This window comes from Stigmatopora argus, chromosome 23 (assembly GCF_051989625.1).
Source record: "Stigmatopora argus isolate UIUO_Sarg chromosome 23, RoL_Sarg_1.0, whole genome shotgun sequence".
Taxonomy (NCBI): Eukaryota; Metazoa; Chordata; class Actinopteri; order Syngnathiformes; family Syngnathidae; genus Stigmatopora; species Stigmatopora argus.
The window spans coordinates 5,944,159-5,961,070 of NC_135409.1; the positions used below are offsets into that span (position 1 = coordinate 5,944,159).

At 42.8% G+C, this 16,912-nt stretch overlaps 1 protein-coding gene and 1 long non-coding RNA gene across 2 annotated transcripts in view; one reads left to right on the plus strand and one right to left on the minus strand.

The window, feature by feature from the left end:
- Positions 1-16,912, plus strand: part of LOC144068769 (uncharacterized) — a 138,222-nt gene that overhangs the window by 103,336 nt on the left and 17,974 nt on the right. Inside the window, exon 9 of the long non-coding RNA XR_013298304.1 lies at positions 10,321-10,430. This is a non-coding gene — a long non-coding RNA (uncharacterized LOC144068769). The remainder of the gene's footprint in view (positions 1-10,320; positions 10,431-16,912) is intronic.
- lrrn3b (leucine rich repeat neuronal 3b) lies at positions 531-16,422 on the minus strand. Its single transcript, XM_077593535.1, has 2 exons — positions 16,202-16,422; positions 531-4,153 (listed from the first exon to the last, which is right to left on the minus strand). Exon 2 carries the CDS (start codon positions 3,800-3,802, stop codon positions 1,673-1,675), a length of 2,130 nt encoding a protein of 709 aa, XP_077449661.1. The 5' UTR covers positions 3,803-4,153; positions 16,202-16,422; the 3' UTR covers positions 531-1,672.

Genomic DNA, 16,912 nt, shown 5'->3' on the forward strand with positions numbered 1-16,912 from the left:
TCGGGAGATTCTGGTTTACTGATGGAAGGACAGTTTGCGCTATTTTTTTTTTAAACAATCATCTTATGTTGCGCGTAAAGCGTACTGCCTTTGTGCTTGGTCGTAATGCAGTACGATACCTGAGGACTCCGCCGTGTCATATTTGAACCCCATTTTGTCTTTGACGGATGACTCGCCTCTAAAAGCCTTCGCCCATGCCGCTGAAGGCCGGGCCTTGACGTACGTGCGCCGATCCCAGTTTGATAAATCCACAACGTCGCTCTGAGCCTGACAGCCATTCATCACGCTTGAATTTCTCATAGGCAACGCTCCAGATTATTCAGTCGGTCCAAGAAAATGGGAGTCTTAGTGCTTTTTAAGTCTTCACAAAGGTTTTGTCCCTGACTAACCATGGCGCTCGCTTGCTTGCTTCACTTAGCTTTAAAATGCAGACATTCACATCACGCACAATCTTAAAGAAACCCTTTAAAAAGCAAAGAGTTGGTAGGATTCTGGTGGCTAGGAGCAAAAAAAGCAAACATTCGCAGCTGTTTGTAAAAGAAACAATGACATTTATTTATTTTCTCTTAGCACTTAGTCTGTTGTGCCCGCAGATCACATATAGAACAGTTATTATATAAAAATGGCTTTTAACTTTACACCCAAAGCAACAACGAAATGTTTTTAAAATAGGTTTGCTAAAAATACGGACAGGGTATTCTTCACATAATACTGGAGAATAGCTTGTTAATCTGCAATAAGTACACAGTCATGTTTTTCTTTTTTCTCGTTTTTTTCTGCAATTGACAAATTCCTTTGACGTCATTATTTTCCCAACCACATGTAGCTCTTTTTAGGCACTTACCAAATTACTTTTTGTTTTTGTTTTTAGCCACAGGATAGCGACCCCCTTAGCTTCATAGTAAGAAAGAAACTACAAATCATTTCCCCAAGATAACCGACCATTTTGTAGCAGAATTCCATTAAGCATAATGTGACACTGTCATCAAACATAGTGTGCCGCTCGTCTTCATTCGAAGCCAATTATTTCAAACTGCCGTGATACAGACCATTTGTGGTGGCGTTAACATAATCGAATATATAACAATATTTCCATGAAAAACCAATGATTCCTTTTAAATAGAAAATAGGAGAGGATTACGGTTCATCAAAAGGCTTTACACCGCAGTTCACTGTTATTTGTCTACTCTACTAAATCTCCTTCCTCGATATAGACAGTTGTTATTACTGTTTGGCTAACTCGTCTATGAATGTTGGACAAAGCACAGACGGTATTGCTTGGGACCACACAGACATTTCCACAACTCAGGACAAATTGAACAGTCAGTTACAAGAGAGCGGGCCCTCCTTCCCTTGATCCGCCTCCTCATCGAATCGTTCTGGCACCTGTGTTTCTGCACCAGCCTAAATTCAATGTATCTTCCGGCAGCAAATGCCCCATCTGGTCGATGTACGCGTTGTTTGAAGCCGCAGTTACAAAGCCACCCCAAGCGTCTGGGGCTGAAACCGGGAAAGCAGCAAATGGGAGTTCAGACTGTCCTATCCCAGTCCAATGATAGTCTTGCCAGAGTATCTGAGCTAAAGCTCAACAATGGGTTTAGCTTATAAACAGTATGACATTGTTGTTGTCCACCCTCGCCCGTACGTAGTCGCGTCCGATCGGTGTAGCTCCTTAAAAGGCATTGTCCGAAACATTTATGACCGTGGCTTTCACTTCCACGCCACTCGGCAGCGCCCGTCCTGAAAACCACAGCTGGGTAAAGAACGAGGGGCGACCAGCGGTAGCTTCCGCTGGAAACAGCAAGGCTTTGGAGTGGCATTTCCTTAAATCCCCATTTAGTTGGTTCACCCTAAGAGACGCATACATAAGAAGGCAGCCCACTGAAATCCCAGCTAGGAGCACACCAAAGGATGTGATTAGTGCTGTGTCCCATTTTTCTGCGCCCTTGGCTGTGAGCGCTAATCCCTTGGTGGTGACATTGACACATTTGGTGTCATGCTTGTAGTGGATACTGCGGACATCCACACAAACTATGTACTGAGTGGCGGGGCTGAGATGGGTGAGGTTGTAGATTTGGACGTCAGAGGGCACCCTGGTGGAAAATGAAGCGGCGGGATGGTTCGCGCTTGACGGGGCGTACCACTTTATGCTGGGAGATAGAGTGCCTGGGCTCGCCTTCCACCAAACCAGGATGGCATCCGCCCCCACTGACTTGACCTTGACATCAAGGGAACCGTTGGCGGGTTGTGGGAAATGGCCGTTGACTTCCACAGAAACCGATTTCAGATCAGCGCCAACCAGGTTGTGGGCTACGCAAGTGTAAGGACCGGCTTCTTTTTCAGTGATGTCGTAGATGTCAAACGTCCCCTCCGGGTGCATGTAGAACTTGTCGGACACGGTGTTTGGCATCACTTTATGTCCTGACGGAGTGATCCAGTAGATCTCCGGCTCCGGTTCGGCGAAGGCTCGGCAATGGAGCGACACGGAGCTCCTGCTGCGTACTTTGATGTGGCCCGGCATGCTTTCGGGGGATATGAGCGGCAGACAAATCTCCATCATCTCCCTGAAGTGCACCTGCCGGACATGCTGGCCCTCGTATTCCGGAGGCTCGACGCAGTAAAGCGAGTCGGGCTCCATGAAGCGGATGTTGGTCTTGTTCATATTCATCCACCGGACCACGCAGTCACAGCGAATGGGGTTGCTGTGCATGCTAACTTCTCTGAGATTGGGGAGCGATTCGACCGTAATTCTGTGGAGGGCGCTCAGTGCGTTGCCGTTTAGCATGAGCGTTTCCAGCCGTGGCAGTTTGTAGAAAGCATTAGGGTGAATGTAGGACAATTTGGGGTTGTTTGTAGCTTCTATTTTGGTCAGCTCGGGCAGATTATTGAGGGCAAAGCTGTCGATAGAAACCAGCTCTGGCATGCTATTAATACCTAGCTCTTTTAAATGGAGCATGTCCACGAAATCCCCGCGCTGTATTCTGGCGATTGGGTTTTTATTCAGATCCAAAAACTTGAGGTTTTTGGCATTTTTCAGCGCAGAATGCGGCACCTCGGGGAAGGTATTATCATAGAAGGAGAGGCTTTCTAGGTTATCGAGGCCGAGCAAAGCCTTGTCAGGGAGCTGAGACAGGTTCATTCTGGTGAGAACAAGACTGCGGAGACTGCTGAGAGGTTTGAAATTCATCTCCATGATAGACAGCACGGGATTCTCGCCAATCATTAGAATCTCCAGGTTTGGCATGGGGTCGAACCACTCTCTGTGAATGACTTTCAGCTTGTTTGAATTGAGGTGGAGTCGTAGAAGCTTGCCGAGACCCTGGAAAGCCATTTTGGAAATGGAAGAAATGAGGTTGTGATTTAGATAGAGCTCTTGGAGATTTGCCACTTCATCTAGACATTGGTCGGGCAGCTCACGTATCCGGTTCTCCTCCATGTGTAGGGACAGGAGCTGAGGCAGAGTCCCCAGATGGACATTGCTCATGGATGAGATGTTATTTTGAGATAAATCAATCTCTGTGATGTTGGCCAGGTAATCCAAAGGCCTGTCAATTTCTGCAACGTTGTTGGTTTGCAGCAACAGTACTTGTGTTCCCACGGGTAGTTTCTCTGGCAGCTGAAACACTCCCAAATCATTACAGTCAACAGTCTGCGCCTCCATGTATACGGAACTGGGAGAGAACCAGGGTCTAATCTCGCACACGCAGAGTTTGGGGCAGTCTGGCTTTTCGTCAGCGGCCACGACAAAAAAGGCCATGGCCAAGCCGACGAAGAGACGATCCACGAATGACACGTCCTTCATATTGGTCTCCAGTCAGAAATTGGTCCTTGTAAATAATGTATTCTTAGCTGTTCACGAGTAATGAATAATTTGTTGGATCTGCCGAGGTGAATGACTCACCAGCCCTGCCACCTCCACATTCTACCGCAGCTCCCAACTCCCAAGAGTCTGGCTTCGTTCTTGTCGTCTTGCTCCGCAATTGCCCCCCCGGCGACGATTACCAATCACTCAAATTCAGGATTCGGGGGTCAAGGCTCCAGTCAGGTGGACCAAAGAATTGGAAGGGAATGCAGTGACTTAGACTTTGCACATTCGCGGGTGTCCATAAAATCTCTCCTCGTTAGAAAGGCAGACGTCCTCGTCCATTCCCACCTACAAGAGACAACAAACAAGCTATAAATCATGGTGACCATTATGTAACATGTAACAGCAAAGCATTTGGACATGTTGACATTTATTATCAACGCAGTGATAAATGTTGACATTTATTCATGCTCACTTTCTTCAGAGCTGTGGTTTTAAAAATGTTTGACCTTCTGGCCACTCCCGTCCTCAAAAGGGCATTTGTTCTGATGCTAGCCAATGGTTAATTAAAATCGACACTTTAGTGGGATTCTTAACTGGCAGATCCTGTTGCTTAAGTATTAGCCACATGGCAAGCTGCTTCAGAAGTCTGGAATATGTCAGTCACCATAGCAACCAGTCGGCCTGCATCGAATGAGGCTCCGAGCTTGACCCAAGTGCCATTTTTAAGTGGCTGTTTGAAAACAGAAATGGCAACAATACACATTCTCTAATTAGTATAATTCATCTCTGCTGGGGTGTGGGAGTAAACCAGAGTACCCGGGGAAAACCCACGCAATCCTGGGGAGAGCATACAAACTCCACAAAGGAAGGTGCAGCAGACCTGGCATCGAACCCTCGATCTCAGAACTGTGAGGACGACCGTAGCGCTATTTGTTTGGATTCAAAAATAAATAAGAGAACATGTAGGCGGCCCCGTGGCACGAGTGGTTAGCGTGTCGGCCTCACAGCTCTGGGGTCCTGGGTTCAATTTCAGGTCGGTCCATCTGTGTGGAGTTTGCATGTTCCCCTGCGTGGGTTTCCTCCGGGTACTCTGGTTTACTCCCTCATTCCAAAAATGTGCATGGACACTCTAAATTGTCGCTAGGTATGGGTGTGTGTGTGTGCATGGTTGTCCTTTGTCTCTTTGTGCCCTGCGATCGACTGTCCACCGATTCAGGGTGTCCCCCGCCGCTGGCCCGGAGACGGCTGGGATTGGCTCCAGCACCCCTAATGAGGATAAAGCAGTTCAGAAAATGAGATAAGAGAAAATGTACTGTTTAAAAAGTAACAGAAAATCGGGTTCAGACAATTTTCTGGTCAAAAATGTCTTATTAGTGGGATTTTGAGTCTTCAATAGATATAATAATGTTGTTTTCATCCATGACTGTGCAGAAATGGAACCCTGTAAACTCAGGTGGGTGAATAGGAGAATTTACTGTACTGGTGGATACATTTACAAATTGGAACCAATGCTACAAAATAATCTAATTGTGTTATTTTGCTGCCACCACCAAGTGACAGTTGATGAAAGGGGGTGTACCACTTTGGACTCCGAAACCTTGTTTGTGTGTGCAATGTTACATCATTTTATGAATCTAAAATAGGCATTTCTGTCTCGCCTTTTTGTGCTCATAACATTACGACCTCGCCACGGTCCTGAATTTGCACCGTGACATTTGTGAATGCCTCTTAATGTCGAGATTGGCTTTTGATGGTGCTTGTGATATTTCGGGCCTGTGAGAGAAGACTAAATGAGGATGAAGTGTGGCGATGGCTGCAAAGCTAGAACAAGAAAAGAGAAATGCTTTCATTTCATCTCAATCGCCGTTTCCACCTAACCGTGGCCACTTGGGAGACGCGGGGAATAAAACAGTCCAATGAAAATATATAAATAAATTCTGCAGTTTGCGCGGGAAAACCACGCCTGCGGTTTATGTCTTAACCAAGAAACACACTTGTGTTTTGGGATGTTGTGAGAAAGGAAATCATTGGCTCTTTTTGTGTTTAACGTTCAGCATTATCTCAGTCGCATTGATTAAATGTGGAGTGGAATTAGGAAGGCTTGACTCAAAATTTACAAGTTGTTGTGGCTTGAAAGCAAAATCCTCAATAGTATTTGATAACCTACAACATGCTGGAATCATGACAAACTAATCTTAATACATCTCGTAGCAAATCTTTCGAAAATATGAATAAAGTGGTACCTCGACGTACGAGCACCCCTACATACGAGCATTTCGAGATACGAGTAAAATTTCGAGCAAATAATTATCTCTAGATACGAGAAAAAAATCTAGATTCAAGAAAGCCAGGTGGCCAAGATATGAGAGGCTGTTTATCATTGTAGCGCACTGTCTTTTTTGCCGTATCTCTTTCGTGTATAACAGATATCTACGAGCACTGCGTTTTTTTCAGTGTTTTTTTTCGTCACTCAGCGCGAATGCCGGAGCGATCGCTAATACGAGGTATATATTACTTCTCGTTGGCTGCTCATAAGAACATCGGGGGCACTGGCTCCGAAACTCCTCGTGTATTATCTCTGGTCGCAACTCCCTCTTTGTAATGTCTCTGCGAGCACTGGGCAGAGCGTTGCATTTTTTTCCGTTTTTTTCCCCCCTAAGCCAGTTAGCTCCTGTTGGCGGAGCAATCGCTAATTCAAGACTACTTCTCGTTGGCAAGTGGTCGTGCGTTATCCTATTGTGCAGACATTTGTGTGCATCATTTTCAGAATATTTTGAAGGGAATACAACACCAAACAGCCCATCGATACTAAAAGTAAGGTTGGAGGCGGGGCAAACAGAGCCAACCCGGCCGGAAGAATGGTATAAAAATGTAAAACAAAATTAGAATTCAGTTTTGTGTAAAGTTACATTAAACTTATGTTTGAGTGTGTCTGTATATATTAATCCAAGTTAATTTAAATTTGTTTGTTCGGTTACGAGTGCGTTGTCGTGGAAAATAAACCCGAAGAATGGCGATTAGAAGAAATAAAACATTTTTTTCCAATCCAATATCCTGTTTTTGGTGTTTTTTCAGAGGGTTGGAACGAATGAATTAGTTTTGAGTTCATTTCAATGGGAAACGTTCGTTCGAGTTACGAGAATATCGACATACGAGCTCAGTCCCAGAACAAATTAAGCTCGTATCTCGAGGTACCACTGTACAGAACAAATTCTTTACTACCCATTACTTCAGTTTTTTTTTTCTTTTCAGGAATGGCACTCAGTTACGCTTTACGTTTCGGTACTCAACTGTCCTGTCTACATTTTGGATTGGTGTTACTGTGTTACTCGAAATTTCTCACCATCTCACGGATAAACATTACTAGCCATACGAGTTAAATCAGTTCACTGAAATAATGCAGCTGCAAGATGCAAATGAGGCCACGCAGCTATTAGTAAAAGTTCCAGTCAGCGACCCGGCAGCAGCTAGCCTTCCCTCAACACTAATTTACCGCAAAGCTCTGCTCACTGGCAGTTTTAATTGGCCGAGAACGAGGGAAGAGAGTTAAAATTTGGAGGGAGGCCAAAAAGAACAGTTTGACATGACGCCAGTGATGTTGTGTTGACCGCTGTGAACTCGAGACAATGCAGTCAATTTAGCGCCGCAATTAGTGGAAAATGTAGATGTTAATGCAAGGGAAGTGGTTATTGGTTGAATGGAGCTGGAGAAGAAAAAACATTTGGTAGACATTTGGTACAGACTTTTTTTTTGTGCTTTTTTTTAAATTGCAATTTTTTTGCAAGCGACCCAGGGTTTGACAACAAACCTGTGCATGTGCAAGCATGGTTCAATTGTTGGAGAAAATGGTCTGGGCGGGCTAACATGTTAAATACTGAAGTAAACAATCACAGAGCTCTTTTGAAATGGTTCATTCAACTACACGTATTTGCAGGAGATTTGGCCAATGACGCAATGTCAATTTGATGTTAAAATGTCTAGATCACCTGTGTCAAAGTGGCGGCCAGGGGGCCAAATCTGGCCCGCCGCATCATTTTTTGTGGCCCGGGAAAGTAAATCATGAGTGCCGACTTTCTGTTTTAGAATCAAATTGAAATGAGGAGTGTAGATGTATATTAAATTTCCTGATTCCCCCCCTTTTAAATCAATAATTGTAATTTTTTAATCCATTTTTTCTGTGTTTTTAGTTCAAAAATAATTTTTTAAAATTTAAACATATTTAAAACACGCTAAAATAAACGTCGTTTTAGATATATAAAAAAAGAATATTCAGGGATTTTAATCAATTTATTTAAAAAAATCTAAATATTATATCTAAAATGGTCCGGCCCACGTGAAATCAAGTTGACGTTAAAGCGGCCCGTGAACCAACCAGAGTCTGACACCCTTGACTTATGCAATTAGATGGTATAGCGGCGAAATGGTGTTGATTTACATCACGTGTCAAAGTGGTGGCCAGGGGGCCAAATCTGGCCCGCCGCATCATTTTGTGTGGCCCGGGAAAGTAAATCATGAGTGCCGACTTTCTGTTTTAGAATCAAATTGAAATGAGGAGTGTAGATGTATATTAAATTTTCTGATTTCCCCCCTTTTAAATCAATAATTGTCATTTTTTAATCCATTTTTTCTGTGTTTTAGTTCAAAAATCATTTTGTAAAATGTAAAAATATATATAAAAAAGCTCAAATAAACATAATTTTAGATCTATAAAAAACTGAATATTTGGGACTTTCAATCCAGTTCTTTTAATCCATTTATATTAAAAAAAACAAATCTAAATATTATATCTAAAATGGTCCGGCCCACGTGAAATCAAGTTGACGTTAAAGCGGCCCGCGAACCAACCCGAGTCTGACACCCCTGCTTGATACAATTCCAAAACACATTAGGCATTCGTATGGGAGCCAATAGAGGTCCTTACTAGGTCAGTCTGAGGTGTTCAGTCATGAAGCTAACACGAGCTCCCCAGTGTCAAATGATGAAAAGTAAGGGAATCATTCATCTGGCATGTTTCAGAGTCCCTGCTGTGGGCGCTATGTGTTGTGTTTTTTGTTTGGTTTTTGGTTTCAATGTTTTTCGAACATGTTTTGGGCTTCCATGACGTATGTCCCCAGCACACACAATTTATAGATTTGCACTCCCATTTACAATTCTGTCAGGCTAATCATGATATATCTAAACCTGGATGAGTTTTCCTCACAGTTCAAGGTGAAAAGCTTTTTTTCCGTTCAGGGCTTGGCAGCGTCTAACACTTCCTGTCCCACTGGGGCACCTCCATTATACGCTGAGGCTGTTCTGGACAGTAATAGCGCAAATACAGTTTGATTGGAGGCCGGTGAGATATGACCACTTTAAATTAATGAGTGTTCACACCAGGGGCTCAAAGCGTCGGTGCGGGCGGCTCGGCGGTACTAATTCAGACCCGACGCCTGACTCAAGTCGGCCATGTCGCCCAACGACCGGGCAGAACTGTTTGTTTTATGCTCTTTGTTGAAAAGGGGGATAAATCTTCCCTCTGGCTTTCACGGGGCTTGGATGGGATGTAGTGGAGCAAGGACCTAAAGATGATTGCTTTGCCGCAGGGAGGGTGTTCATCTGTGCCCCATGTGGTTACAGGGTGACCTACGATTCCTGGGGGGGAAAAATAAATGACTTACTATACAAAATAGGTATGAGCTATAGAGAGAAATTGGACTAAAGGTTTGGAAGAAGTCCACAATGGAGCTGGGTTTCATGGTCCCAAAGGACAGCGATTACAAGGCCTACATGGTCCAAGTCGGGTGGCCAAATTGCAGCCCGCCTGCGTCCTGCTGTAGTTTTTACTGGCCTACAGCGAATTATGAAAATAACATTGAACATGGCTCACAAAATAATATTCGATACAGTCTACTTTATTTTTGTATGTCTTAGATCAAGGGTGTCAGACTCGGGTGGTTTGCGGGCCGCGTTAACGTCAACTCGATTTCATGTCGGCCGGACCATTTTAGATATAATATTTAGATTTTTTTAATAAATGGATTAAAAGCCCTGAATATTCAGTTTTTTATAGATCTAAAACAATGTTTGTTTTAGCTGTTTTTTATATATTTTTAGATTTTACTAAATGATTTTTGAACTAAAAACACAGACAAAATTGATAAAAAAAAGTACAATTATTGATTTAAAAGTGGGGGAAATCAGGAAATGTAATATACATCTATACTCTTCATTTTAATTTGATCCTAAAACAGAAAGTCGGCACTCATGATTTACTTTCCCGGGCCACACAAAATGATGCGGCGGGCCAGATTTGGCCCCTGGGCCGCCACTTTGACACGTGTCTTAGATTGAACCCTAAACTTAGTCATGTGAACAATTCCTCATTTTTTTCCAATCATTGCATGAAATTGTAGAATTCAGAATTCATTTTTGTCACATGAATTTATATGAAAAATGATCTATGGTGAATAATTGATTGGTAAAATTCAGGAAAATAACCAATATTTAAAAACAGGACCTTTTTTTTGTTTCAGATCATCGATTTAACAAATGAATGTGGAGGCCGAAGGTGGACTTGCATCCTTTGATTTTTCTGGAAGCCGCCCTCGGAGAAGAAAAGTTGTACCACCCCTGGTCTTAAAAGGTAAGGCTTACGTAAAAACAGTTGACATAAAGGTCAAATATATGCTGAAGTAGGGCACGGTCAAACCACCTCGACCTTAGTTCAATCCCTGTTTTTTTATGGGAACAAGAAGGCAATTAGCCATTTTGTTGATCTTCCTTCCCGAATGGGGGTTAGGGTTCGGGTTAGTGTACGAATTTGTGTCTATCCAGGGTCCGAGTAGTAATTGTTGTAGTAGTTTTACTTTTTGCTTGCTTCTGCACATTTTCCCAGCGCACACACCACACGGGTCGGGTTCTTTTTGCTCCCTCTGGGTTTGTTTTAAGGCTGACCTCCCCTCAAGTGTGCTGACTGTAAATAGAAGAGACTGCAAGTGCAGGGAGGCACGGATCAAGAGGTGGAAGGGGCTGTCTCTTAATTGGTAGTTTGATGTCCCCAAGACGCGATGGAGATGTGTCCTTGAGGGAAAACAATTATCCTTAAAATGCCCCCTGTCTTTTTGACTGGAAGCCCGTGTGTAGTACTGCTTCTATCATGGAATATCCAAATCCTTACATGGATATTAGGACACGAGTGCACCAATCCGTAATAGATGCTGAAAATGCAAACATGTACCAGTTGCCCTCTGTTTGTAGCATAGCTGTCAACATATACATTTTTCCTGTATGTTATACGTTTTTGGGGTTACGTCCAATTGTGTACGCTGTATAGTTGCAACTTTTGTACGAGATTTTTTGGAGTACAGTGGTACCTCGAGATACAAGCTTAATTCGTTCCGGGACTGAGCTCGTATGTCGATCTTCTCGTAACTCAAACAAACGTTTCCTCATTGAAATGAACTAAAAACAAATGAATTGGTTCCAACCCTCGGAAAAAAACACACGGCAAAGCGCTCGTAACATAACATAAACACATTGAAATGAACTTGGATTGCGATGTAGACACACTCAAAAATATGTTTCATCTAACCTTAGACTAAACTTAATTCTAATTTTGTATTAAAGTGTGATACCTTTCTTGTCCCAGGTTGGTTCGATTTGCCCAGCCTCCACACTGACTTTCACATGCAACCTAGATGTTTGCTTTTGTAAGTCAATAATAGTTACTGTTTAATCAAATGTTTCTGTGTTTTTAGTTCAAAAATCATTTTGTAAAATTTAAAAACATGAAAAAAGCTAAAATAAACATTGTTTTAGATCTATAAAAAACTGAATATTCAGGGCTTTTAATCCAGTTCTTTTAATCCATTTATAAAACAAAAATCTAAATATTATATATCTAAAATGGTCCGGCCCACGTGAAATCAAGTTGACGTTAAAGCGGCCCGCGAACCAACCCGAGTCTGACACCCCTGGGATAGGGTCACTAATTTTGGCCTTCACCTCTTCGATTTACTATTATACATTGACCTAGGTAAGAAGCCAGTCTATTAAAGAAAATGTTTGCATAATGAAGCACCGTTTGAACCTGGTGGACGCTTTTAAAGCTGTGGTCATTGTTGACTCTTTAATGTTAAAATCCATAATCCAAATTAACCAAAGGACCCCATCTTTTTTCCCCCCAGCCCTTCCCTTGACACGATTTGCCCTTGGGCTCTTGTAGGGTGAGAACACACGCAAGCAACGGTATCGAACGCGAGTACAGCATGCTGCATTAATGACTGTGCACAGACGGGGAAAATAGCTGACAGTGTCTTGGCGGTGTGAAACAAAAACACACTCAAAGCGCACGTTCGGGTTGCTTTTAATTCGCACCGAGACGCATCTATTAAACTTAAAGCAAGGTATCGCATGATAAGGTCAAAGGCATAGCGAACAGTCCTACAATCATTTGCGCACCGGCGTAATCGCACTCAATTTTGACAGGTATTTGCATAATGTGCCGCGTATTGCCGCCGGACAGAACGAAGGGAGGGAGAGAAATGCCGCCACTGGCGTATCCCTCAAAGCCCCCCAAATTGAATCTGCAGGTGCAAATGTGGCATGTGCTACCTCACAGATTCACAGCTATCTATATTCCTATAAATAATACATGATCGGTCAAGAGGCCGCCAGCCCGTAGGCGGATATTCCCGGAAACGTACGCTATAGAAATACATTTACGGCGAGCAGGGATCGCTTTGTCATGGCTCCGTGTTGTGTAGTCTTCTTTTTTCGGGGGGGAAACCGTTGTTTTATCTCTCAATACGAGACGTGAACGTAAATTGCAAATGCCCCGTGGTACCAAAGCGGCATCAAACGTCACGGTGACCTTTCGATACGTTCTCGCAGAAGAAATCCTTTCATATTTTCTTTGTTTGCTGGCTTTTTTGATGCAGCCTGTCGACGAAATATCCACAACAGACAAAAGCATCTCCACCCACAATCATACCCCCCCCTCTACTCCTTGTTCCCGGTGCCCTCTGTTTGTGCTCATTCCATTTTAATGTGCATCTCTGCCTGTTTGGGAACAGGATGCTATCGGAGAACCGACGCTCGGCTGCGTCGGCTCATCCCCCGAAGCCGTACTGCGAATATGTTTACATGCATTTCGCCCGGCGACCCTGATCTTGCAGCATCCATCTCGTTACCGCCGTGGCGCAAAACGTAGGGCAAGGGTGTCAGACTCTGGTTGGTTCGCGCGCCGCGTTAACATCAACTTGATTTCACGTGGGCCGGACCATTTTAGATATAATATTTAGATTTTTTTTTAATATAAATGGATTAAAAGAACTGGATTCAAATCCCTGAATCTTCAGTTTTTATAGATCTAAAACAATGTTTATTTCAGCTTTTTATATACATTTTTAGATTTTACAAAATGATTTTTGAACTAAAAACACATACAAAATGGATAAAAAAGTACAATTATTGATTTAAAAGGGGGAAAATCAGGAAATTTAATATACATCTATACTCTTCATTTTAATTTGATCCTAAAACAGAAAGTCGGCACTCATGATTTACTTTCCCGGGCCACACAAAATGATGCGGCCGGCCAGATTTGGCCCCCGGGCCGCCACTTTGACACCTGTGATGTATAGTAAGGGTGTCAGACTCGGGTTGGTTCGCGGGCTGCTTTAACATCAATTTAATTTCACGTGGGCCGGACCATTTTAGATATAATATTTAGATTTTTTTTAATAAATGGATTAAAAGAACTGGATTAAAAGCCCTGAATATTCAGTTTTTATAGATCTAAAACAACGTTTATTTTAGCTTTTTATATATATTTTTAGATTTTACAAAATGATTTTTGAACTAAAAACACAGACAAAATGGATAAAAAGTACAATTATTGATTTAATGGGGGAAAAATCAGGAAATTGAAAATACATCTATACTCTTCATTTTAATTTGATCCTAAAACAGAAAGTCGGCACTCATGATTTACTTTCCCGGGCCACACAAAATGATGCGGCGGGCCAGATTTGGCCCCCGAGCCGCCACTTTGACACATGTGACGTAGGGGCATATCCGGAGATACATTCGATTTTCTGTAAGCCCCACCCACCACCTCTATGGCTTACCCATTTGTCACCTACCAGGGCCTGCTGCCCTCTACTTAAGGAAACATAATGTTAAACACCCATACCGTGTGAATGACGGTTTGTTCGTCTCCACAAGGCCAATGCAGGCGCAATATCGTCCCCCACCCACCCCCACCAACCCCCCGTTCCCCCACCGCACCAGCACTACCCATTATTGTGTAGCGATCAATAGGCAATTCCCTAAACCACTCACGTTAAGCATATGACTTGTTGTGGACATGTAATATTGATTTGTTTTGGAGCAAATGTGCCCAAAATAATGAAGCCAGCCATTAGGGCTGCGCTTCCCTCTTTTGTTTTGTATCACTGCCAAGCAGAAACAATGCATTTAATAATCATAAACTCCTTGTTTGACTTTACTGGTTTGCCCTAAAGCACAGGTCCCCAATGTAAGGCCGGGGGCCAAATCTGGTCTGGCAGCCTTGTTTTGCACGGCCCACAAATGTTAATCATGTGCGTGGACTTTATGTTTTTTGCCGAAAATTGACATTTCTATTACCCTCAATAGAAGATGGAGGATGTCTGCCATGAAAGAATATTTACGGAAGAATTTATACTGTTTTGCCCTTGTTTAACAATAAATATAAATGAAAAAAAAAGAAAAAAGAAAAGGGATATATCATGTAAAATACAATTTCATCTATAAAATATTGAGGACTCGTGGAATCTAGTTATTTCCCCTATTGAATCAATGAATATATACATAAAAATATTAATTAAAAAATATAGCATCAAGAAATTAAGAGTCCTACTCTGAGTATATTTGTGGATTTTCCCTTTTTGATTCCTTATCAAAAATGTAAATAAAAACGGCAAAATGAATACAAAAATTGCTGAAATAATCCATTGAATTACCAAATAGAAATTTAAAGGTACATTACTTTTTGCCCAAAAATATGACTAAAAATGAAAAAAAAATGCAAGCAAAAATGAATACAAAAATTGCTGAAATAACCCATTGAATTACCAAATAGAAATGTAAAGGTAAATTATGTTTTGCCCAAAAATATGACTAAAAATGAAAAAAAATGCAAGCAAAAATTTATACAAAAATTGCTGAAATAATCAATTGAATTACCCAATAGAAATGTAAAGGTAAATTACTTTTTGCCCAAAAATATGACTAAAAATGAAAAAAAAAAATGCATGCAAAAATCAATACAAAAATTGCTGAAATAATCCATTGAATTACCCAATAGAAATTTAAGGGTACATGACTTTTTGCCCAAAAATATGACAAAAATGAAAATAAAAATGCTAGCATAAAGCTCTAAAACTGATTTCTGGGATTAAAAAAGTCAAAATCAAACGACGACTATCCAAATAGGTATCCATCCTGTGGAAAATCATTTTTCGATGAATCGAGGCGGACTATGCCCCTCCGAAGGAACACAATACTACCAAGCAGGTGACAAACGTGGCTTTGACACCCCTGCCCTCAAGCGCCATTCCAATCAAAACCACGTCGCCTTCCAAAAGCATGAAGATTTCCCTGGCCTTTGAGTCTGGCACTCACTCGGATCTGTTTTTAAACACCTACTTTTGAAATGGTCCCCGGCACATCTGCCGGATGCCTTCCGTTCTATACCGAGAGGTCGCGACAAGGGTTAGATAAACGCCCTATTGCTTCTGAGATGAGCTCTCTCTCCCTCACTTCTCGCTCATTCCCTTTCTCTCGCCAGACGCTTGGTGTGTGGGAGCTCAAAGATGCCTCACAGTGGCCTCTTTAATTACCCGTTGGACACTCTGCGCCCATGCAACCGGCTTACAAAGGCAGACGAATCCATTCAGCCTGTGTGCATATCCCAACTAAGGGGTGGTTACCCAAAAAAGAAAGATAGATGGAACGACGGCTGAAGGCTGCCAATATGCAACGCTCGACTTGTGTATTGGCAGCCGAGAAGGAAAGAAGGGGGGGGGGGGGGGGGGGGGGGGGGGTCGACCACCATTCCGTGGATTTCTTCGAGCCGTGTCTGGAGTGCGCTCAGTACAACCCGAGGACATGCGAATGCGCGCCCCTCACTTTCACACTTTGCATCATCCAACAACCTTCTCTCATGTTAAGGCGCACACGATCACACATGACGCGCGTTCTGCATAGTTGAGATCATCTGCACATTTTTTTTTTTCAAAACTAATGCCGAGCTGGAGGAAAATACCGATGAGCGAAAAGCGCCGAAATCATTAAAAGCAGTCCTTTTTTAAATGAACTTGATTTAAGCATGTTTTGGCTGGTACGCTAAAATCCCCATGGCAAACTTACCGTTTTTAACATTGGAGCCGATGAAGCAGCGACGGTCGACTATATTCCCGTCAAGTGCGCGCCGTTGTGCTGACGACGCGCCGGTCAAGGGGGTCTTCTCTGCTCTTCACACGCATGTGGAAAAGTCCAGGTGGGAGGAAAACACAAAGAAGGCTCACGCGTGTCCTTCCGTCGGCGTCCTCAGAGAGGCTGATGGAAGCAGCATCCCTCTCCTCCGTCGACTGAATGTCAGGCGCACCGCCGCCTCCTCACCCGTCATTAGTGTATGAGACGTAGTCTCCGCCTCCCAGGGAGTCGGCCAATGGCGGCAGGGGAGCTGGCTGCATCCATTCCCCGATTGGACGCGGTCAGCTGTCGCTCCTGCCTGACAGGCGCTGCTTCTCCTCTGATGGAGGGCAAGAACACTGCAAAAAGTGTTCGGCCAACTTTTCAGTATTATTCGGAATGGCAAATTGATTTCATTTTGACAAAGTGTACCGTCAATTTATTTCCCCTCAAAACACAAGGAAGGAGCGAAGTATGCTTTTCTTGAATTGTTGTTAATAGAAAGTGATAGAGTAAAACATATGTTGCACCCTGTATTTTATCTTGAAACACGGAGAAATAATCAGAACAGTGATTCGTTGTTGCATCTCAATCCAACTTTACTGTTATCTTTATCAACACAAAAACCCATAATATACAATTACACCCATATATATATATATATTA